Source organism: Ipomoea triloba, chromosome 12 (assembly GCF_003576645.1).
Source record: "Ipomoea triloba cultivar NCNSP0323 chromosome 12, ASM357664v1".
NCBI classification, from domain to species: domain Eukaryota; kingdom Viridiplantae; phylum Streptophyta; class Magnoliopsida; order Solanales; family Convolvulaceae; genus Ipomoea; species Ipomoea triloba.
In genome coordinates this window covers 765,337-789,842 of record NC_044927.1, presented here as the reverse complement: position 1 = coordinate 789,842, position 24,506 = coordinate 765,337, and the positions used below count along the sequence as shown (strand labels likewise).

Here is a 24,506-nt window from a genome sequence, read left to right as displayed (position 1 = left end):
GGAGATCCCAATAAAGCTACACACCTATATGCATTATGCAATGCCATATGGGAATAAAACAATTTCTTAATTTTTATCACCACATACGAGATGTCGTAATTGTACTTTATATTTTTGATAGATTTATATTCTTTTTATTTATATTTTTCATCATATATATTATTCAATTGTATTGAACATACGACATGATTACATATGATATTGTGAAAATATCTAACATAATATGTTAAAGAAAGTACACTTAGGACCTTCTCTTTTATATGTAAGTTTGTCTCGAGCACATAATGATTTGTAATTTCTCTAAAAAAAAATATTTAAATTTAAAAAATGTAGTAAGTTAAACCAAAAGCACTCAAATAGTTGTATGGACATTTGGTACAAAAAATATGTACAAGTGAAAAGTGGGCAAGGTAAAAAAGTGGAATAAAAGTAATGACTTGTCAGGCATTGTTGGTTCATGCTGACCAGTCAATTTCAAGTTTTTACCGCACAGTGGCTATGGTGTCAGGATATGATTACTCAATTGGGAAGATCGGGAATCTTCTTATAAAATAACTTACAGTAAATTTAATGGACATTTAAATATAATCAACATGAATATTATACTGTAATCAACATCTAATCAATCATGATGAATAATGGAATATTACTTTTTTATATAATCATTCCAATACAATTTGTTGTCAAGTAATGTTAAATAGGCTCCAAAAGAATATACATAAGACACAAATCCTACAATTTTAATCAAAACCTATGAGTTTCTTAAACCCTAACCATTTTAATCATAACCTATGAGTTTCTGAAACCCTAACCTGCTAAATTTGTCTGATCTTGCCAATAATGAATGATTATGAAACAAGTAATAGTATGCTTAAGGGAAAACCATAACCGAATCGATCAAATAGTTGATTTAATAATTACATTTTTAAATTTAACTCTCTATATGAGCTGACTATTAGTGTTATGAGTTTAAACCGATCAGCTATGAACAACCTAATCTAGTTTATCTTGTACTACGCATTTGTTTGCTAGATAAAACACACTTTTGAGTAACGGATGCAGACTTATGCATAGAAGAGTACATATTCCTTTAATAAGATCAGAAAAACATAAAATTAGGAGTGGCAGGGCAGTACATTCTGGTGTAGCATAGTACAAAACTTGCATTTATTCATGAATAGAATACGGAGTACACATACAACAATGAACCAACCAATGCATTCCCACATGGTGTCGTGTCAAAACAAGGTATGTTATCTTCGAAAAAATTAAGACAATTGTTCAGACCCTCTCAGTATTCACTGCTGACAGGAAAAAAAATGGCATTCCTAGCTACCTGTTTGCTGTTATTTCTTAAACAACAGGGACGAGCCGACATGGTCTGAAAGGTGATGAAGTTTGGGTTTTTTATGCTCTTCTAATTTACACTATGGGGAAACAACTTCAGGTTTCTGAAGTATAAATTGAATTGCAGAGTAAATTAAATGAAATCGGGCTGGCCTGTGGATGTTAGGCAACGGTGCCACATGCGGCTGTTGTGGTCGACGCATCTTGCTTGAGAAATGACTTCTGGGATTGGGAAGTAGACATAGTGAGTGTTGCATATTCCGACTGTGATGCCGCTGTATCCAGCAAATGCCCCGTGAACCTGACAAGAGCACCAAAATCATCATGCGGTGTAAAAGAGATTAAGGTTACATTTTCCGCTAATGCAGCTTTGTGGCGTTTGTTTGAAAATCTATCAGCCAATTGGTTAAATTAGTGTTGGAAAGTTATCAAGGCAGCAATTGACAGCTGGGGCATGACAGCGGGTTTTTGGTAGTGAAATGAATAGAAAATGTGATTTGAGTCTTAATAGCCACCCCAAAAGAATAACCAAAATGCGCTTAAAGGACTTACAGCGTTTTGACCAAGTACAGTGCAGAGAATTCCATCTGATGCATTTGCACGACATGCACGGATCATGTATGTAGGATCAATGTATTTCACATCAGCCGGGACTCCAATCTCCCTGAAATACTTCTTTACCTGGCAAGAAATTATGCAGAGCATTAGTACTTCAAAGAAAGAGTCTGAAAATTACAGTCTCAACTATCCACAATCTATCAAAATTGCATTATAGAGAAGGAAATGACCTAAAATTTTAAAAAAACATTATGGCATCAAAATAATTACACTGCATGCCTCAAATTTGGCAACACCAATCTATTACATCAAATAATGGATATCAAAGAGAGAAAGATCGACACAGGTGCAACATCTAACCTCTTGTTGTATATGAACACCTATGTCTCCAAGCACGGCATTTCCAGATGCATCTGTGGCATTTGTTTTCTGAAGGAAATTCTGCAAAAGAAGTTGAATTAAATAGCAAATTAATAGATCACATATGAGGTCCAACAGCCATCCTTCCTTAAGCTTGAATGGAAAGAAGAAAAACTATAAATAAATAAATTATCTGTTTCTTTTGTCAAAGGAGAGAATTAAAAAAACAAAACAAAACAAAAAAACAAAAAGTATTAAAAAAATTAAAATAAAATAAAAATAAAATAAAAATAAAAAGATATTTCAGAAACTGTTAAACTTTGAGATTTTCCATTGGTATTTTGAGCAGAAATATTCTTTTGCTAATGTGTCTTGTCCAAGATCAGCTTTACTCAGCAGAACAGTAGTTGTCGCAGATGATTTGATCTTCATCTTTGCTTGTAAGCTTGGTACTAATTTAGTAAGGTCAATTACCTAACCTACCTACTATGTACTAATGCATATAATATTCATGGGCTGAAGATGGATGAAATCTCTGCAGAATCCTTAGTGCAGACAACCTTCTGCATAAATTCTCTTCCCTTAAAGGTGGCAGGATATAGAGAAAATGCAATTTATTCTCTGAATGAGGGGATAGATTATTCCTCTCATTATATCCCTTTGCATGCAAGACAAAGTTCCGTTTTCCATGGCCAAACCAGTGGAAATAAAATATGGCAGGATAGGGAAGCCCCCCAGAAATTTTACTATGTATCTTGAACAATGAACATCACTTCACTAGATTAATAGAAGACCAAGTTATACTGTTCCTCTGACACAGTATCTCATGTACCAAGGACAACAAAGAAATAAAAGCATAGAATAGTTCACCTGCCCAGCTCCCTCTGCAACACAGAGCACAGCTGAACCCTTCGTCTCAAGAAGATACTTTAGATGTCTCAGTACACCATGAGGTCCATGCAGATTAAAAGGTACCTGGAAATTGCAATAAAAGATGTCTCACCAATGGAGCTATAGATACTATTTTCAATAGAGTATATAATAGGCATACCTCTGGAATCAAGCATATATCAATTTGGCCACTAGCTAGTGATGCGTGCATTGCTATAAAGCCACTGCTACGGCCCATCAATTTCACAACCCCAATACCATGATAAGCACTATGAGCCTGTCAAAAAAGAAGCAAACCCCAACTCAAAATATTGTGGGAAAGAGTTACAATGTACAACTTTAATCAAAAGGCCCAAATGGTTGTTAAAGACAAAGAAAGCACACTTCAAAACCATTAGGTCAATTGGGCTTGTTCAAGAGACAGAATTTTATTTTAAAAAATGAATTGAGTAATTTGTGGGATAGCGTAGAGACATGACTGAATTGATCTTTCAACTGTATTATGGAACTAGTGAATGTAATCATAGTTAGATGCGTAGAACTAAAGTCGTATGAAATTGTCAACAGAATGAAATCAAGAGAATCCTATCATTTAGTATGGAAACAAAGCATAGGAAAACAAGAAACAATTGAAAAGCATGAAGGATGTTTGTGGCAAGCGATACAGTCCGTTATATAAGATGGTGATGGGTCAATACCTCAATGTAAGCAGAATTAATTGCTCTTTGTGCTTCTTCCACTGCGGTATCAAAACCAAAAGTTTTATCCATGAGCAGAATATCATTGTCTATGGTTTTCGGCACACCAACCACAGCCACCTTTAGACGCCTCTTAAGACACTGAACATCAAGTAAAGGCAAACTAAACTGTTAGTAAACTCTGGTATTATCAAAGTTACAAGAGTGGCAGTCAAGGATCACCATACTCCAAAAGATGGACATTTAAAATTCCATGTTTATTCACGGATTAAAAATTTACAAGAGCTTTATCCAAGATTGAATTGAATTCAGTGTAGGTTAACAACCTCATTATGGATAGCATTAGCGCCAGCATGTGTGCCATTTCCACCTAGCACAAAGAGCATATTGATTCCTCTTTGCTGAAACCAAGTAGAAAAGACAAAGTTACTCGACAAAATCATATCTTACAAGGTAGAAATAACATATTTCTCATCAGAAAGTTGATTAAGCACCTCAATACTGTCCACAATGTCAGTGACTTTAGGTCCTCCACGTGAGACTCCTAACAAGCTTCCCCCAGAAAGATGAATGTTTTGAACCACTTTCCTAGATAGCTGGATATCAAGAAATTCGTCAAGAAATTAATTCTTAAAAAAAAAAAACGTTTCTTTACATAAACATAAACCAACTCCTATTTTAGGGTCCTTATCCAGCATCTAAGACAATTTCTATAAACTTGTAGTGTGTCATAAAATTAAATCTACCATACTTGAAGATATGTTTGGAAAGCATTAAAAGTATCCATACTCATCACTATCTACAGTAAGTTCTTGATTGGATAACAATGCTCAGGTAAATAACATTCAGAAACAACACCGAGAAGAGAGTACTCACAGGCATTTCAGCAAGATCTTCATCAGAAAAGCCACGATATCCAAAGGGAATTCCTACAATCTTCTTCACACCGTATATCTCAAGTGTAATGACTATCTGCAGCCATCATAGTGGACATAATAATAATTAACTCAATAATCTGACTGTTATATGGCTGCATAGGAAGAAATGTCTAGCATAGATTTCTCCTCTCAGAGATGATCACAATTCATGCATCAGTTTTATCTTGCATATAAAACAATTAAATGCAAAATAATCACTCAAATAGGGATGGCAAAAGCACCTATATAGTGTCACCAAGCAACGAAACAAATGAGGTAATAAATATAGATGAAATTATTTTCACTTAATAACTACTGCTTTAGCTCTGGTTGTAAAGATAGATAATCAAAGAATTCAGAAAATAAAACTCATACATGAATCAATCAATTAAGAACAGTAAAGAAGAAACAGTAAATATCATACATGTCTGATGACATCATTGAGACCAGGGCAAAGCCCGCCACAAGTTACAATTGCTGCTTTCACCTCTTCAGGTTTGTAGTATATTTTCTCACGAGGACCAGCACGGTGGACCCTGAGTTAAAATATTGATCAATAAAACAAAGAATTACATTCCCACATCAGAAATATAGAACTGGAATTTCGAAAGATACATAAACAAAAACCAGTTTAAGCATCAACTAATTTTGTTACAGCACTTTTCTTCCCAACACTGACAAGTTCACTAATTTTGAGCTAAAAAGAAGCAGAAAGTTTTGAATGTTTTTTCTTAAATTGTGGCAGCACCCATTTCCTTATCTATCTTCAACATGACATCAATGCTTTCACTTTCAAGTTTCACAAGATATATATAAATATAGATGAGTTAATTGATAGCATATAATATCCCTCCACTTCAGGTGAAACCAAGCTATTGCTTCAAGTTTAACAGAGCATCTAATTTTTTGTATGTCATATAATCTTAGCATGATAGTGAAGCTTACCATTGTTCCACCCATGTACAGCTAGGATCAATGCACTCAGCACCAGCTGATGTTGGAGAGGAATAATAGATTGTCTGAGGTATTGCATAAATTCATTAGTCAGAGGCAAATCACAAATGGCAATATACTTTTGAGAGTTGAATGAGAATATGACTGAAAAGTGCGACAAGAAAAATAGATTCTGTTCCAAAAAATATTACTGTATTTCAAGATTAAATGGAAAACAAAGATTACAGCATGTAAAGGAATCATGAGTAAGCACCATTAACTGCTATAAGGCAATGGAAATTCAATAGAAACAGAACAGAAACACACCTTTGCTATAAGGAAATGGAAATTCAATAGAAACAGAACAGAAACACACCTTAAGAAGCACTCTGTCATTATTATTGATGTATCCATTCCACTTTTCATCCGAGGGGTATCCTTGTGCAAATTCTTCACTTACTGGTGTTCTGTAATAGAATTGTGCATCAAATTTAATTCAAATAAGGTTCAAAAATTTAAGGAATAAAAAAAACAAATAATTAAATAACTAAACAATGAAATACAAAGTAAAGGCCAGAAATATACCTCATTCTGAGGCAAAAAGTGGAGGGATACGAAACTGCGTCGGGGAAGACATCGGTGATATGAGGGATATTGAACCGAGACTCGAACTCCTTCTGGTACTTCAACTTCCAATCAGGATCACTAAAGTCAATGCTGCTTTTCGCATTCTCAGCCGCCTTTACTCGAACGGCGCTTAGTGTCCGGCTACGACTGTTCCGGCTCACCGCCGAGCTCCGCCGCAACGGAGTGGAAAACAGGTGATTGTTGCGGCAGTGAACTTTCCTGGCGGGCGGCAGCACTGTTCTCGGTCCGATCGCCGAGGAAAGCGACTCCATAGGGAAAAACAAAGCTTAGTAAACGAAAGTATGCGGAGAGAGATATATATGCAGTGACAGACGGCGAGGAAGACGACAGAGAAGAGATCGGAGAGCGACGGACAACGAGAGGAGGCCGGTGGAGTAATTCTTTTCAACTCCCTATTAAATATTAAATATTAATTGCTACAATTTTTTTTTCAAAAATAATATTTTTTATTCACACTGCATCAAATATTAAGTAACTCTCAATTAATTCAAATTCGACTTAAACTTACACAACCATATTAGCAGTTTGTCAACTGACAAACTATACTGTAGACCATATTCCACTTTGTAATGTAGATTGTTTATCAACTTCTTTCCGGTCTAATAGTCATGATGTGTTAACTTTTTTCACTTTAATGGAATGCAAAAGAAAAGAAAAAAAAGAATTTTAATTTGACAACCACTCCAATAGTCTAGTAGACGTGTTTTTTTTTTTTTTTTTTTTCCGAGAAACCCAATAAGTAATTACCCAAAATTATGTTAAACTCTTTTTCTTTTGTTACACAATTTTCTCTTTCTTCCTCGTATAAAACACTTTATGAAAATTCACATTAGCCTTGCTCTAGTATCTTTCGTCTACAAGAAACATTAACTGACTTATGATAACTTGTAATATTAATAAGTAAAAAAGTAATATCGTACCATTATACACCCATTTATATATAAAGCAAATAATAATGAAAGAATAATCTGTCCAATAAATAAAAATTAATTAGATTTTGAGTGAAGTTGGGAGTTAGGACGGGTTAGTTAGGTAGGATCCGGGAGTAGGTGACTTGAGGGCATGAAAACATATTCTAATCCAAAAATGATACCCCCAAAAAAAAAAACCTTGAAATAGTGTGTATATACATATTATATTATTTTATTCATCTCATTTTATATATATGTGGTTTAAAGCTTCTTTTTTTTTTAATTCAATTATTTTTACTACTTAAAATAGTATTAACGTATAAAATATATATATATATATATATATTTTAAAAAAATAAATAAAAATAGTTTGTTTTTTAATATAAAGAAAAATAAACAACAACCACCTTTATAAATATATTGACCAAATAGGACCACTAGATAAGAAAAAACAAATCTCAACTGATAGTTGGATTACGTGTGTGAAAAGCCTAAGAGTTTCAACCCACAACTTCACATATGAGAGTGCAACTTGATGCCATTAAACCACAAGATCTTGACAGTGTAATCTTCATTTGGCAACACGACCTTGATGCGTCCAACAAGTGTGCGAATTTCCTTCAATTTTTTTTTCAATTTAAAAAATCATGAAAAACTCAACTTAGTAAAAGAATCAACTTTTTTTTTCTCTCGTTTCTCCTAAATCATATCACACACTTTCACTCCCAGTCTCACACACAAACAAAATACTAACTCCATAATAAATTTCTTTAAAAGCCCTACTATCAGTTTTGACTATAAATTATATTTAATTTTTCATTGGCACAAGGCAATCACTATCATGTATTATGTTTCAAATACTTACGCAAATAACATTAACTCAGTACAATTAATATATTTTTTACCCAATAAAATCTTTATTGTCATGCTGAAGTATTGGTAAATAAATGCTAAAATTACATTGCCTTTATAAGTATTAATGCAATGTACCACAAATGAGTTGGAGGACTACAAGTCTATTATGGAATGCATGACATATCATGTGAGTAAGAGAGTTGCATCATATTCTTTAAGATGTCAATTTAAAGTAGGGAAACTTTAGCACTTAGTGTGAATATGGATGAGTCAATATCTAAAAAGATAAGATTCCAACATGATAATAAAGATTGGGATCTTGATAGTTGGGCCTGAATGCGTGCCCACCTATAATGGGCTTAAAGTTTCAACCCACTAACTTATATGCACTCAATAGATCTATTACCAACTAGATTAGCCCCAATGAAAATTATTTGAACCTATGGCCATCAAGTGGATGGCTGCAAATTTTACTGTGGACCATGCATCAAAACGACGTCGTTTTGATTAATGAAAACAAACGGCTGAAACGGTTCCGTTCCGCGCAACTGCAGTTCATGCAGTTCCTTTTCGATATAACTGTAGTTTCATTCTACATTGTACACTCAAATATATGAAACTGTCATTCAATTTACTTTCAACACAACTATAGTTTCTTTTATAATACACTGCAGTTTCATTTCAACACAATTACAATATCATTTCGATATAACTACAGTTTCATTGGACAATATACACTCAAAAATGTGAAACTGTTATTCAGTTTAATTTTATATTCACTACATTTTTCTTTCAACACAACTACAGTTTCATTTCGATATAACTACAGTTTCATTTGATAATATAAAATCAAATGTGAGACAGTATCTTTTGAGATGAACTGTAGTATCCTTTACGGAGCTCCGTTACGACTTACCGCAATAGTTTCTCTTACTTAATGAAACGGCGTCGTTTTGTGCATTGTGGACCATGGTCCACCGTATAACGACTGATGGTGGCAAATTGTACCATGGACCAAGGTCCACATTGCGTTGTGGACCCTTGTCCAAAATTACATTCGGATTATGTATTTACAATTAACATATTATGTGTCTACAGTTAACAAATATGTCTGCAATTAATATATGCTATTATTGTAGTTAACATATTCTATGTATTCGGTTAATTTATAGACACATACTTTATTAACTGAAGATACATAATATGTTAAATGCAGACTCAAAATTTTTAGACCAGAGTTCACAATGTAGGGTGAAACCTGATCTATGGTATAATAATTGTTATATGATAATATGAATTTAGTTCATGTGTTATAAATATCACGATTTGTATGTAGTTTTTGAATTATTAGGGTAGTGGCACACTTAGTTCATCCATTAATAAGTTTATTAAATTTTATTGTAAATCTTTAATTTAGAAACTATATATAGTTAGACTAATAATAAAATTTAACCTTATATCTCTTTTCATTTCCCTAAATCAAAATCAAATTTCGCAACTTAGTAACTAATTAAACTCATGTAAGAATCTCTACCTCGATTGATCATGGTAAAAATAGAAGGAGAATCCACAGAATAAAAAAAAAACCCTATTATATCGGAGTATAAGTGAGAAAATAAAAAATGAGAGTTAACGTCGTAAAATCAAAATAGACAAAAGGAGTTAAAAAAAAAAAAAAAAAAAAAAAAAACCATACGAGTATGAGGTGGAGACACGTATACCCCACCCCGTTGACGTCCCTGATCATATTGCCTTCCTTTTGTACTCTTTAGCTTTTTATATTGACGTTGAAATTGTGTGTTGTCTTTGGAATATTCAATCATAGTTCTATACTTCTATCGCGTGACGAGTTTTGTGGTGTTGGAAAACGTGGCAAATACTTTAAGTACAACACTTATACCATAAATAAACCTTAAAGTGTCATTAATTAATTGAAATCAGTGGTAACTAAACTATCCTTATCTATTTATCATCGATGTCAAAAGGATTTTCTGACTTTGACTGAAGTAAACAGGTGGCAGCCCAATAAGTCTAGAACTAATAAGATTACTCTTCTTCCCAGACAACCAACCCTACTATTGATTTACACAAAAACTAGCCGCCAGTATCCCAAAACTTATTAGGAATGAAATTTACTTTGTGATTTAGTTGATCAGTCAAGAATTAAGAGAACATTTCAACTAACTAATCGGTTTAAATATAATTGATATTGTTCATATACAACTCCCACAAAGCATATTATGAATGAAATTCGTTTTCTGATTGAGTTGAACTAAGAGAACATGCCAACTAACTAACCGGCTCAAACTAAATAATTTACAAGAAAAAACAATCTTGTGATCTTAACCCATTAACCAATTCAAATTGATAAGGTTCATACACAACTCCAACCAAAAGTTAAACATAAAATTTTATAATTACTAATTTAAATCAAACTCGTAGCTGGTATTCCAAAGCGTATTATGAATGAAATTTGCTTTTTGATCAGGTTGACCAGTCAAGAACTTAGAGAAGATGTCAACTAACTCCATGCAAGAGTTATCCCAATATGATATGTGGGATCCAAAATCGCAATAGAGAAAATTAGCCAAAAGGAGCTGAGAAAGAAATTTAATTCATAGATAAAGCTCAGAATATGTATAGATCGGAGCTGATCGGAGAAAGCAAATTAACATCTACGGTTTCTTCCACACAATAACGATAAGGCATACTCATATACTTTACATGCATAAAGAAAAGAAGAAACAAAAACAGACATCGTTTAATTTCCGCATTACTTGATTATTGTTTCTCGATCAGTTTTCGAGTACGTGTACGTGAAAGCGCTTAATCAGAGTGCCGCCGGCGTTAGTAGCCGGGGGCCGGAGCGCTGTCACTAGACTCAGGATCGATCATCGACCGGCGAGCGACCGGAGGAGTGTCGATCTGTGAGCGGGGAAACCTCGGCGTTGCAATTGCCGGAGATATGATCACCCCGGCAACGAGGAGGATAGTGAAGAAGAAGAAGAGGGAAGAGGGTTTGATTCCAAATATAGCCATCGAGTACTATGTAGTATCTTTGTTTCTATTTTTATTGGGTGGGGGAGTGAGTTTGATTGGGGAATTCCCTAGGAATTAAATAGAGGGGGAAGATTTGCTTGATTGAGAAACCATCCAATCATTTAAAGCCACGTTGATAGACACAATATTACATGATAACCATTGTAACTGTGGATAACATTAACCAATTTTGTCAAGTACCATCTGGTTTATTGGTATCATTTTTACAATTCCAATTCGATGGTTTTAGGTTCAAACCTCATCCCAATCAAGGATGTTGTTTGAGCTATATTATCTATATGTTAGAAGCATTAACCAATTCTAGATTAGTTTACCTTATTTTTTTGTCATTTGCTAATTATTAGAGTCATAAAATAAGCTTTATAGTGTGTGTTTTTTCACTTTGAACCGGCATATGCAACATAGATTGATTTATTTAAGTGTGATCATTTGTCGGGGTTAGGGTTCCAAGACATGCTTCACCTTGAGCGCTTTCTTAATTTGAGCTAATCAGTTATGAACAAAATTGACTAGTTTATCTTATTATTGTCATTTGTTAGCTAGGGTCACAAGGCGGACTTTATCTAGTGTGCATACGCTTTCAAGCAGTAGATGTGGATTATATTCCAAGTTCAACTCATAGTGGGAGTGACCTATTGGCCTTATCAGTTTGAGCCGATAAGTTATTATAGGCAACCTAGGCTGCTTTAGATAGCAGTTGAAGGCTTTCTCGTAAATCAAAAAAAAAAAAAGAATAGTTACGATAGCTAATAAATAAAAATAACTTTATTTTCACGTCATAAAATGAACATTATGAGGGAAGAGTAAAAAAGAAAAATATAATTATTCATCATTTCAAGTCTATTTACAACCACACATACTTGGCAGATAGATGTGCCATCCTTACTATGATTAACAAAGTAAAATTATCAACTTATTTTGATTAATTAACCGGTTGAGTTGTGTTTGATGTGAAATATATGTTAGTTGTGTTCCAAAGTGCGCGCGTTTGATTACACTCTCTTTTATGATCGCTTCTATATTAGGCAAAGATGTTTAAAGAATAAATTTTACTATTATATAATAACTTATAAATCACACGAGAGAAACTGAGATGTAAACAATATTAAAAAGACATTGTGGTACATGGAAGTCGGCACCGTCTTTAAGCTGTCATGAAATGGACACCATTGAAGCTGACATATATATAGTGTTGTCAAATCTTAGATTGTCTACACTTGCATGTACTTACGTGGAATGGCACTGATATGGTGAAGAGGAAGACCATCTTTGACATTTCGGGTAGCTCAATTAGATTCCGAATGACATATTATATCCAATGACGCAGAATCGAATCATAATTTACAGTGTAAAATTTCACTATCTTGTGGGCACTGAATACTTGTTCTTCTACTTAAAGAATCACTGAATTATTGTTAGTTCTTGTAAGACAGATGCAGGAGCTCCGAAACAAAGAATTTTACCTTTACACCCAAAACAACAAAATTTGTTATTGCAGTTAGTGGTAGAAAGAATCGCTTGCCATTGCTAGGACAACAATAAAATCTAAGTGGTCAAATATTACAGGATAAGGGAGCTATTGTGCTATAATTATCTTTGGAATACTTTTTTATTTTTAAAATTACGTTGTACTATCATATTATCTTATTTATTTATAATTTTTATTATTTATTTAAAGTTCGAAAAAAATCGTCTCACTTTTTTAATAATAATAATAATAATACAATATTCACATGGCCTCATTTTATTTGTCATATTTACTATTTATTGGTCAATTTGACCTTCTTTCTTATTTTTCTTAACATTTTAAAATAATTTTTAAAATTAATTTTTTGTGTGCGTTTAATAGTAATTTTGATATAATTTCTAATTAAATATATAAATTTTATACACTAACACTAAAGTAAATATTTTTAAAAAAATTAAAATTAAAATAACTTAAGTTAAACATCATTAATTGAACTCCAAACACAACGAAATAGAGATAGTAATAAATAAAGAGACATAGTTTTCAAAAAAAAATTAAATTAAATAAAGAGACATAATCACATGGTTGTGGTAGAAATAGAGAGACTTTGTTACAATGCAGTATTTGTTCATACTCAACTAAGGTTCGAACCTAACCCTTCTCATATGGAAGTACAACTGGGTCCCACTAAACCACAAAGGGAACCCAACCCTTCTCATATTGAAGTGCAACTGGGTTCACTAAACCACAAAGTCTTGACATAAATTACAATTTTTAATATTATAGAGTTTAATTTTTAACAATATATACTGCATTTATAGATAAATCATAAAACCTAAACCAAAATGCAAAACTCAGTCCAACCCAATATCGGCCCATTTAAATGGGCCTAAAGTTTCAACCCAATATCTTATATGTACTCAGTGCCTCAATGGATCTATTACCACCTAGATTGGGACCAATGTGAACTAGTGGCCCATCAAGTGCCCAACATTTCTTGTAGAGAAAAACCCACAGCTACTACTAATGATTGTACTATTAAGAGTGTGCACTAGGAAGACTCTGTGCGATAGGTTCAACTGAGAGAGTATTAGCAAGAATCAAATTCGTAACCTTCTAGTACGAAAATCATTTTAATTGGAGAAAAAAAAAGGAGATGTTGAGAAATTACAAAAATAACCTTGCAGAGTTAGAACTTTGAGAGTTTGAGGAGCAAACATTGATAGTTAACATATTTTGTCATCGAGAAACTATATTTACCACCAAGATGATAATTGAAGGACTAAATATGAAGGCCTAAATAATTGAGAGACCGAGTTAGTAATAACCATTTTCATTTTCATTATTATTATTATTATTGTTGTTGTTGTTGTTGTTGTTTTTTTTTTTTTTTGGAATAAGGGCCAAATTAGCCACTGAACGTAACGCGAAAGTGCAATCAGGCCACTCAACTAAAAAAACGTGCAATTAAGTCACTAAACAGCGCAAATCCCTCCGAATTCACCTGCCAGCCAGTTTCCAGGTCTTCTTTCCGGTTGTCCGCTGACATGGCTGATTAACTGGCATTGATGGCTGACATGGCTATGACCTGGTTAGGGAGTTGAGCAAAACAACAAAAAATAGGTGGTATATTGTATTTCTTTCTTCCCAAATTTCTTATGGTCTGCCGTGGATGTGCCAATTTGCTTCCACAGCCGCACCCCGGTTTCCGTCGACGAGAAGGAGGGGGGAGAAACCTCCACCGCTTAACTCTGCCATTGGCGCCGGAAACAGGGGAACGCCTCCGCTAGTTCGTTCGCATGTCGCCGTCGCTGAATAGAGAGGATGGAGAAAGCCGCTGTTCGCAGCTTGCCGGAGGAACGGACCGGAGTTTGCTGAAGCTTCGCACAATCTCTACTGTTCAAGCTCGTAGCTGCCGCCGTCGGTGATCGTCGCACGCAACTGCTGCTCTTGGAAGGATGTCGTCGACTTCAGAGGATGAGAACCGGCACCACTGCTGAGCTTCATCAATCAACGTCGTGACCCAAGGAAGCCGATGGAAGGTGCAGCGCGATATTTACAGATCTGAGGTGCAGCGCCTTCGATATTTACAGATTTGCGACTGCATTTCAACGCGAGCTTCGTGGCCGAATCGAATCGCGAAAAAATCGAAGGAATCGCGGTGGCAAGCTCCGTCTTAGGAGTGTCTCCTCTTCTCCCTCTCGAACCAGTATGGCGCCCTCCCTCCGTGACGGAACCCCAAGCAGCGGCATTCCCCTGTTTCCCGACGGTGCAAGGTGGTGGACTGCAGCAACGGCACTCCTTTCCCCGTCAGGCGTGAGCACCGAACAGTAAAGGGCTTTGGGAGAGAAGCAAGGGCTGTGTACAATGGAGGTCTGTACTCATTCGTGATTCGGATTTGTGTTCTTACACGCTGGAAGCAACAAAAACTAAGGAAAATAAACAAAAAACAATTACTAATGCCAACTAATAAGCCAGGTCAGCAATCAACCGGAAGGTAAGGCTGGAAACCGGCTAGCAGGTGAATTCGGAGGAATTTGCGCTGTTTAGTGACTTAATTGCACGTTTTTTTGGTTGAGTGGCCTGATTGCACTTTCGCGTTACGTTCAGTGGCCAATTTGGCTCTTATTCCTTTTTTTTTTTTTGCGTGACGAGATAAATCCACAGCTACTATCCAAGCGTGTGCACTAGAAAGTTTTTGCGCGAGGATTCGACTAAAAGAGTACTTGCAAAAATCAAACTTGTGACATTCAAGTACGAGAATAATGTTTTATTCACTTACGGCTCGTTTGGTTCGCGGAAAATATTTGAAGGGAAGTGGAAGTGAAATTCCGTGGAAAAGTAGTTACCAGGAAAATAAATTATGTTGTTTGGTTGGTGGAAAAAAAGTTGTTGAGAAGATAAATTATGTTGTTTGGTTGGATTTAAAATGGTAAGGAATAATGTGTATAAAGACCTATATGCCCCTACAAATTAATAAAAGTAAGGAAAAAGTGTCAAATTGGCCCCCTAAGTCGAGTAGATAGTGCAATTAAGACCCCTAAGTGAAAAAGCTTCATTCAAGTCCCCTAAACCGGTAAAATTGTTCAATTAAGTCCAAGTTGACTTGTTTATCAGGTTAAATTCGTGAGGTGATGACACATGTCCTTTTTTATTTTATTTTTCAAAAAAAATTATTTATTAAAAATATTATATTTATTATAAATAAAAAAATATATAAAAACAAAAATTAAAATTAAAAAAAAAACAAAAAACAAAAATTTAAAACGCCGGCCATGGAAGAAGAAGCGAACCAGTTACCATCTTCTTCTTCGTCTCGCCTCGCCGCACGTCCGCCGGAGGGAGAGAGAGAGACGGAGCTGCACCCTGCCATTGCCGCTGCTGCCAGTCCGACGCCATGGCCGTCTTCTAGATCTGGAACGAGGGCTACGGTCATGGCGCCGCCCTCGTTCCAGGACCCTCGTTGCCAGCGGGAAGGAGAAGAACCGCCACTGCCGTAGCCACCACCACAACCGGCGAACTGAGATGCGGCAAGCGTGAACGGTGGAGCTTGAGCGATGGTGTTCATCTCTGGCGACAAGGTCGACGGAGCAGCAGGCGGCGAGAACTGGTTTCTCCTCCGGTGTCGGACTGGCAGTGGCGGCGATGGCAAGGTGCAGCTCCGTCTCTCTCTCTCTCCCTCCCGCGGACGTGCGGCGAGACGAGACGAAGAAGAAGATGGTAAACTGGTTCGCTTCTTCTTCCATGGCCGGCGGTTTTTTTTTTTATATATATTTTTTATTTATAATAAATATAATATTTTTAATAAATAAATTTTTTTGAAAAATAAAATAGAAAAGGACACGTGTCATCACCTCATGAATTTAACCTGATAAACAAGTCAACTTGGACTTAATTGAACAATTTTACCGGTTTAGAGGGCTTGAATGAAGCTTTTTTCACTTAGGGGACTTAATTGCACTATCCACTCGACTTAGGGGGCCAATTTGACACTTTTTCCTAAAAGTAATAATAATTAGAAAATAACACAAAGGGTAAATTTGTCCAATCATACCAATTTTTCTTCCCATCCTCCATGGAAAACAAAATCCTTGGTCCAACCAAGGATTTTGTTTTCCTCAAATTTGAGGAATTCATTTTACCAAACATCACAAAACAATATTTTCCTCCACTTTAAGGAAAACAACTTCCATGGAAAAAATTTTCCACCCAACCAAACATACCCTTAGTGATCCCTCTCGAGAAAAACTCATGCTCTACTCTTTTTTTTTTTTTTTTTTTGAAAGGAAACTCATGCTCTACTTGTTTGGCCACTTCAAGATTGGATTACATTCGCCCAACTAATCCTAAGCACACAGGACTCCACACCTAGAGCCAATGCAGAGATAAATCGCGAGTTGCGTATGTAATCAATCCACCGTTCACTCTAACCTTCATGCATGCACAGTGGATTATATTAATCCACACATTCTATCATCCTAAGCCTTTTTTAATTTCCATTCATGTATCTAGTGAAATTCGAACCTCTACACTACCGCATTCAATTGTTACATCAAGTCATATGGCGAACCATTATAATAAGCGCGCCACTATTATTATTCAACGAAGAGTGAGGAAAGAGAGAATATAGAATTTGTCGGTGGTGTCGAATGATTAAATTTCATTAATATGTAATTTTATGGTTTTGACAAAGTGGGACGATCCAAAAGAATCTTTGTGTGTCACCTTTGGTCGTGTGTTGCATGGGACGCAATGATTTCATTTGTAATGTTGAGAGTACAAATTATTGTGGATGTGAATAAAGTGTAATGCAATATATAATTGGTGCATATATTCCATTAGTATTGCTAGTCAACGTTGCACCATAGCTAAGTGATGAAGGTATGTAGGCATGCAGGGTCCAAATTCTATGGTAAAATCATAATAGATTGATGACTAAAATCATTCTTTCTTCTTTTTTGAAATTTAATCTTATTTTCTCCCCACCCACTCACACACAAAATTAAATAGACAAACACAAAAAAAATTCCAAAAAATAACTTTCAAAATTCATTTTTCAAATCAGTTTCTAGATTCCCAAATAAATCCTAAATAGCGTTATTTTGAATAATGAGACACTTATTGTTATTGTATTTGTTGAACAAAAAATGTCATTTAAAAGTATTTCTCCTAATTTAACCTCATAATGTCATCTCGTGGCATGATAATAAATATACTTAGCTTATTGGTCAACTCTACCTGCAGTTGAAAATGAATATACTTATTAATCATGGGAGCAAGGTGCCCATCCCGGGAGCAAGGTGCCCAGTGTTTTGGTCCTAGGACTTGAAATCCCCGGTCATGAGGTGATGGGAGCAAGGTGCCCGTAACACAAAAATAACTAACCAAATAAATATTATGAGAGAAATATAACATAGCTTTTTTATTAAAAGAGATAATTTTAAAGCTAAACATTCTAACAAAAATAAGAATGCTATAATAATTAAGTTTCCCTTAACAATGCGCATCCAAAAAGAGGGTAGAGAAGTGTGATATATGCAAATTTAGCATAGACATGAGTACATGCACTAAATTCAAGTGCAGAGTGCACTGGCAATGATTCCAACACCAAAGTTATTGAATCAACTTTTGTAGTAAACTAAAGAAGAGAGTACCCATTAGGGAAACCTAACCTTAACAATAAGCAACAACATAAAACCCATCCACATGCCTTCATAAAGTGAATGTAGATTAGGTTTGTTTTTTAAGATAAGCAATGTACATGTGATTAAAGTGCAAAGGGTGTGTCTACATACACTCCTTTCTAAAGATGAGAAGAGGGTAGTACAAAAAGGACATATGCAATTGCTCAATGCATAATGTAACTAATAATTAGTGTAGGTATCATGAGACATGGATGGATGGGTGGGTACGGTATTATTAGGTATATATGTTGGAGCATATGTTAAAATTATTTTATAGTGACGATGAAATATTAGTAATATAGGTCCAATTCAGTTTGGTGAATATTATCAAATGCATTATTAATATGTCATGCATGGATGCCACCGTCTTTTCCCACCAATTTTAATCAAATTTGAGAAAATTCAAAACAAGTGCAATCCTCTCAAGGTAATTGTAGAGTGTAGACTCAATCTTTATACTACGACTATATAATCACTTTTTAGTTTGGGATTTGAAAATTTATAATGGAGAATGACTAAAAGTTGAATGAAGGACCAAGTTAGAGCGACATGAATATAATAGATTAATAGTTGAAGACCAAAATTAATTGTATAATATTTTAAATAGTTGAAGACTAAAATTAATTAAGTGTCAAATGAGCTTCTTTGTGGGGATGGTACTTGAGAATTGGGATAACCAAAGTTCGATTCCTACAAGTGACAATTTTCCTTGGGTCAACTTGCGCTTCCATATCTTTCGGATGGATCGGGACCGTAAGACAGGTGGAGTTAGACCCGAAACACCTCCTAGTTTACACAAAAAAAAGTTCATAAAAAAAAAATGAAATTGTTATTCAAATTATATAGGTTTTAAATGGAGGGAATTAGATTTTATATTTATCTTGATAATTAGAAGATTGGAAGACACCCCACAAAGTGAGATAGCTAGAGAGGGACATGTAGGAATATTATAATGCAGAAGACTCTTGTGTTGCAGTAGTGCCCACATGTTCCCTTTGGAACATTAAAAAGAAAAAAAGTAATGACAAGAAAGGGTTGGGAAACAAAATATAAAATATATATATAAAAAATATATATAAAAAAAATAAAAAGAAAGGAATTTGAGAATCAAGCTTTGGATCTATTGGCTTTCTTGAATATGGACTTTACCCACATTTGGATTCGAGTTCTTTTTTTCTTTTTTCTTTTTTTCCTGTGAATAATCACACTAGAATACTATATAGTATTACTGTTATGTTACTGTTCCAGACATCATCTGATTTTAAAAACACAATTTTCCTTCCCAAGAGAACGATATTCTAAAGTGGTAATACATAACATGGAAAATGACAACAACAACATTAGCCAAAAAAATGCAAAGAGCCAGATTTCATCAAACCCCTTCCCTAGGTGCACTGCAGACAACCTCAATCATGGACAAGAATTACTCAATTACTATTTTAATTCAAGAAGAACATGCTGCTAAAATAATATTAGACTAGTGATTGTGATTTCATGTGCATAACTATATCTCTAGTTCCTAAAACAAACATAGTATTATATTGTGTTTGGGACAATCTTACCGAAGTTGATCAAAAGTTAGTTTCATTAACTATACAGTTTTAAGTTTGATTTATTTTCACTGGAGTTATTTATAGGCCTTTTGTTTTGAGTCGGTCAGCTATAACAACTTAAACTAGCTAGTTTATCTCATTATGGTCCTTTACTGATTATAGTCATAAGACGGACTTTACCCATAATGTATAGTACCTTTGAAAATAATAGTATTTTGTTTCAATCCATGCATGATTATGGATTCTAGGTAGACTAATGTGTTGGAATTATACCCCGACACATCAAAGCCTAGTCAGTTTAATTTGGAAGGTTTAATTTGATTCCTACAGAATAATCGGTTGAGATTACTATGTTTGAATTATACCCGACCCTAACATATCAAAGCCTAGTAAATTTAGAAGGTCCGATTCCTATTGAACAACTCGTCAAGACTGTTGGAATCATACTCGACCCATCAAAGCCTAGTTAATTTGGAAGGTTTGATTCATACTAAACAATTGGTCGAGGTTACTATGTTGAAGTTATGGCCCGACCCATCAAAGCCTAGTCAGTTTGGAAAGTTTGATTCGTACTGAACAACTGACTGAGATTACTATGTTTGAATTATACTCGGCCCCAACATATCAAAGCCTAATAAATTTAGAAGGTCCGATTCATATTGAACAACCCGTCAAGACTGTTGGAATTAAAGCCTAGTTAATTTGGAAGGTTTGATTCATACTAAACAATTAGTCGAGATTACTATGTTGAAATTATGCCCTGACTCATCAAAGCATAGTCAGTTTGGAAAGTCGGATTCTTACTAAACAATTAGTCAATCATTTGGCATTATACCTACAGCTCACTTAGAGCATCTCCATTAGTATGGTGTTTGCACATATTTTTAAGTGGGAACTATCAAAAAAGGGTAGAAGGAAAAAAGAGAAAAAAAAAAACGAAAAAGCAAAAGAAAACAATTAAATGAGAGTGGTCGCCATTAGTATGGTTGGCGACAACCCTCAACGCGCCCACTGGGCGTTGCTAGTCCGCTTAACGCGCACCAACTATATATTTTTTGATTGGGCCCACAATAAGAGACAAAAACCAAAAATCACATAAAATCCACTAATGGAGATGCTCTTACCAATTATCTCAAATTACTAGGTTTTAATTTCCTGCCTGGATTTGATGGTATAGATAGCTAATGCAACTTATCAAGAAAGAGGTGAAAGAGATGCAAGAAATGAAGTGGAAATTACTCATCCACACACATATATACAGCTTTAACAACTCAGAATAAAGGAATAGATGTGGGGAGCTTTAAGCCTTTAATTCAATCAATTCAATCAAACACAATTAAAGCAGAAAGAAGCCTACTAGCAGTATTCCCATAGAGTGCCATTACTACTGCATCTACCTTACTCATTCACTTCACTTCCTTGTCCACCATTGAAGTGAGGGGAAACAAAACAAAGAAAGAAAGGTACATTTCAATGAATTCTGACTCTGAAAAAGTATTCACATTTCAGAGAACACACAGCAGTGAGAGAAAGAGAGAGAGAAGAGGACTCCTCCCCCATTTCAATCAATCCATCCCTCTTTGTCTGTACAATCAAGATTCAAGCTAACTTAAACTATTATTGAGACTTGATAACCACAATGTTACAAGTTCGACTCTTATCAAGAGTAGTCTATTGACCTTTTTAATTTGAGTCAGTTAATTATGAACAATCAAAACTGGTTTACTTCTTTGTGGCCACACACAATCGGATAGTGACTATGAGTTTCTCATAGTATAAATAATGGTTAGAAGAAGAATATAGAGAGCAAGAAAACACAACTCATGTAGAGCCACATCAAGAGGGCTAGTTTCAGAAAACCCAGAAAACATGTCATAAGGGTACATGCAATACAGCCTTAACATAACATGCACCCACAATATTACTCCATTTCAGAGACAAGAAGAACTCCATAGAAATTAATGCTAATACTACTGCTGCTGCTACTACTAGTCATCATCATCTTCCATTCATGGAGTCAGCTGGCAAGAAAAAAAAAAAAAAAAAAAAAAAAAAGCCCTAGTTTTTGGCCTAATCTAATGATTTTCACCACTAAATTCCGGAGAAAAAAGCACAGATTTTTATCTCATTTTTTAACCACCACCATACTATATATAAAATGCAGTGATAATCATGGAATGCCCTAAAAATGGAGATAAATTGTCAGTGTTCATCATCATCTTCATACTCCATGTTTTTTCGGAATTTTTAAGGTTTTTTACCGAGGGTGTGCTTGTTGTTGTGCATCCAGACCTTGAAGACGTGCCTTCTAACGCCGTAATCGTTACAGAGCTGCTGCACCGCCGCCTCGTCGTGCTTCTGAATCCGCCACCCAAGTTTCTCCGCCAGCTCGAACATTTTGTCCTTTTGCTCCTGGCTGAACTTTGTTCGGAACCGTTTCTTCGACGCGCCGCCGCTGTTCATGTCGTCCATCGTTTCTTCTCTGTATGCGCCGCCGGAGGTGGATGGGAGGGCGAGAGGGCGGTGGTGCTGCGGCGGAGGGAGGTGGTAGGGGAGGGGGTGGGGGTGGTGGTAGCCGAAGTGGACTAAGGCGGCGGCGGCGGCGGTTTCCGTTTCCTTGCGGTGGAAATTGCGGTGGCAGTTACAGGCGGCGCATTTTAGCGCGTCGACGCTGCCGTCCTCTCCGGCGGCCAGGAACTCGCCGCAACCGTCCACGGCGTGGCCGCCGATCCCCACCGCGTGGTTCCTTAGGCACTCTCTGTACCGCGGCTTCCTCATCTGAAGCGGCGCCAACGCGCCGGGGCTCATGGGCGCCATTTTTGGCTGAGTTGGTGCTTTCGAGTTACCCAGCGAGTCATAACTCGCTCCCATCTCTATATCTCCTTCTTCTCCCTTGTGCTCCTCTTGATCCTCAAACTCCATGGTTTCTTCTTTGTTCTCTTAGCTGTTCTTATACTTAGCCAAATCGTACGCTAATTTCCCCAACTAATTATCTTCCGTAATCTCCATTCACCGCTCTCTCTCTATATATACCTGTGTATCTAACCTTAACCACAACAGGACATCCACCGGCAACATAGGAATGCCGGTCTTTTTCACTTCTCACTTGTTTTTTTTTTTTTTACCACTACCCTTTACTTTCTACTATTCAATAATTTCCACAATCTATCCGTTACTCAACACGGGATGAGAGACCTGTTGCTGACTTGTAGAGGTACCCATTAATCCACGCTGACTAGTCGTCTAGTCTATTAACATAATCGATGATCTAGGCGATTGGCTAGTTAGGCACCTACACACTGACTAGTTGCTTAGTCTGCAGATTATCTATTGTTCTTTTCTTATAAAATAATCGGCATTGGTAGACCGTCTCGTATCACCATAATCGGTGGTCTAAGCAATTGGCCGACTAAGTGTTGACTAGCCGATTATCTATTGTTCTTTTCTTATAAAATAAAATTAATCGGCGTTGGCTGACCGTCACGTATCACCATAATCGGTGATCTAAAACTGGTCTGCTACGTGTCGGCTAGGCCTCCTAGGCACCGAATAGGTCTCGTGTAGCAATTTTTTCAACTATAATCAATACTACTCCCAGACGCTCGAATCCATGATTTTCCGTTTGAAAGAATCAATTTGTGCCATTAAATTACAAGCTCATTGTTGGTATTTGATGTAATTAGTTGTATTATAAATAACTAATATCAAGTATGAATGAGTATAATGCGGATCAACATCTTAAACTTATCCGTTATATAATATTCCAACTTTAAGTGGGCGTTTGGTTCAAGTTATATAAGATAACTAAGGTTATATTTGTCTGGTAATATAAGATTCTCATGTTTGGTTCAGGTTATGTAAGATTCTCATGGAATGTAACATAACCTCCCGATTAAGTTTTTAGCTATTGGAAGGGAATGTGAGATACATTCCGATTTATTAGGTAATCTCACATTCCCTTATCTTATTCATAATATTGAGCTTTTGAAATTTTAATCAATTTATCTTATTTCCGTTGTCTTATTTACCTACTTCAATTTTAAACCAAACACAAGAATCTAACATTCTCAATTATTTAACATTTCCATTAATCTAACATTCTCTAAGATAATCTAACATTACGTGAACCAAACGCCCCCTAAATCTCACCTAGAGGGAGGCATAGTGACGCATGGAAGTTCCCAAATTAGAGAGGTAATGAATCTACTTTACCAAAATTAGGATGAGATTCTCTCTCTCATACCCAAAATGGATGGGCGACCGGCTACCGCCGGTCAAAGTGGCGTGTTTTGACAGATCGCCATTGCTTTCACCGCACGGTAAGTAAAAGCTTCTTTGATGGAGGGGACCGTAAAAAAAATTCGGAACCACGTGGGTCCCACCGGTACAGGGTAGGTGGCAGCACGGCAGCAGATCAGATAAAACCCAACATTGCTCCACGCTCCCCCGCCCGCGTCCCGGCCACGACATCGGCGTTGGGCGTTGGGATTAGGTAGCGTTGGGCTCAGTGTTTTGTCGGTTTTGTCCCTAATACGTAAACGAAATACATACGCGTATGAAGGAGGGCACGGGAATAACGTAGGAAAATTTGAAGGTGTCGGTATTTGGGGTCGGGTGGTTGGT

At 35.9% G+C, this 24,506-nt stretch overlaps 2 protein-coding genes across 2 annotated transcripts; both read right to left on the bottom strand.

Moving 5' to 3' along the window:
• Nucleotides 1–1,143: 1,143 nt before the first annotated feature.
• LOC115998165 (ATP-dependent 6-phosphofructokinase 5, chloroplastic) lies at nucleotides 1,144–6,721 on the bottom strand. The gene is made up of 13 exons (XM_031237657.1): nucleotides 6,290–6,721; nucleotides 6,081–6,171; nucleotides 5,717–5,790; nucleotides 5,196–5,307; nucleotides 4,731–4,826; nucleotides 4,349–4,450; nucleotides 4,181–4,255; nucleotides 3,855–3,995; nucleotides 3,317–3,433; nucleotides 3,136–3,240; nucleotides 2,266–2,346; nucleotides 1,900–2,028; nucleotides 1,144–1,648 (listed from the first exon to the last, which is right to left on the bottom strand). Exons 1-13 carry the CDS (start codon nucleotides 6,601–6,603, stop codon nucleotides 1,481–1,483), a joined length of 1,605 nt encoding a protein of 534 aa, XP_031093517.1. The 5' UTR covers nucleotides 6,604–6,721; the 3' UTR covers nucleotides 1,144–1,480.
• Nucleotides 6,722–21,683: 14,962 nt separating this feature from the next.
• On the bottom strand, nucleotides 21,684–22,872 carry LOC116000112 (zinc-finger homeodomain protein 1-like). Its single transcript, XM_031240139.1, has one exon. The coding sequence runs from the start codon at nucleotides 22,803–22,805 to the stop codon at nucleotides 22,131–22,133; it is 675 nt and encodes a 224-aa protein (XP_031095999.1). The 5' UTR covers nucleotides 22,806–22,872; the 3' UTR covers nucleotides 21,684–22,130.
• Nucleotides 22,873–24,506: the final 1,634 nt, after the last annotated feature.

Bases quoted from the DNA above. Each gene is read 5' to 3' on its own strand.
- LOC116000112 (XM_031240139.1), bottom strand. From the start codon at position 22,805: ATGGAGTTTGAGGATCAAGAGGAGCACAAGGGAGAAGAAGGAGATATA.
- LOC115998165 (XM_031237657.1), bottom strand. From the start codon at position 6,603: ATGGAGTCGCTTTCCTCGGCGATCGGACCGAGAACAGTGCTGCCGCCC. The intron at 5,308-5,716 runs GTAAGCTTCACT...ATTTTAACTCAG, and splicing joins TGTACATGGGTGGAACAATG to GGTCCACCGTGCTGGTCCTC. The intron at 2,029-2,265 runs GTTAGATGTTGC...ATTTCTTGCCAG, and splicing joins GTGTTCATATACAACAAGAG to GTAAAGAAGTATTTCAGGGA.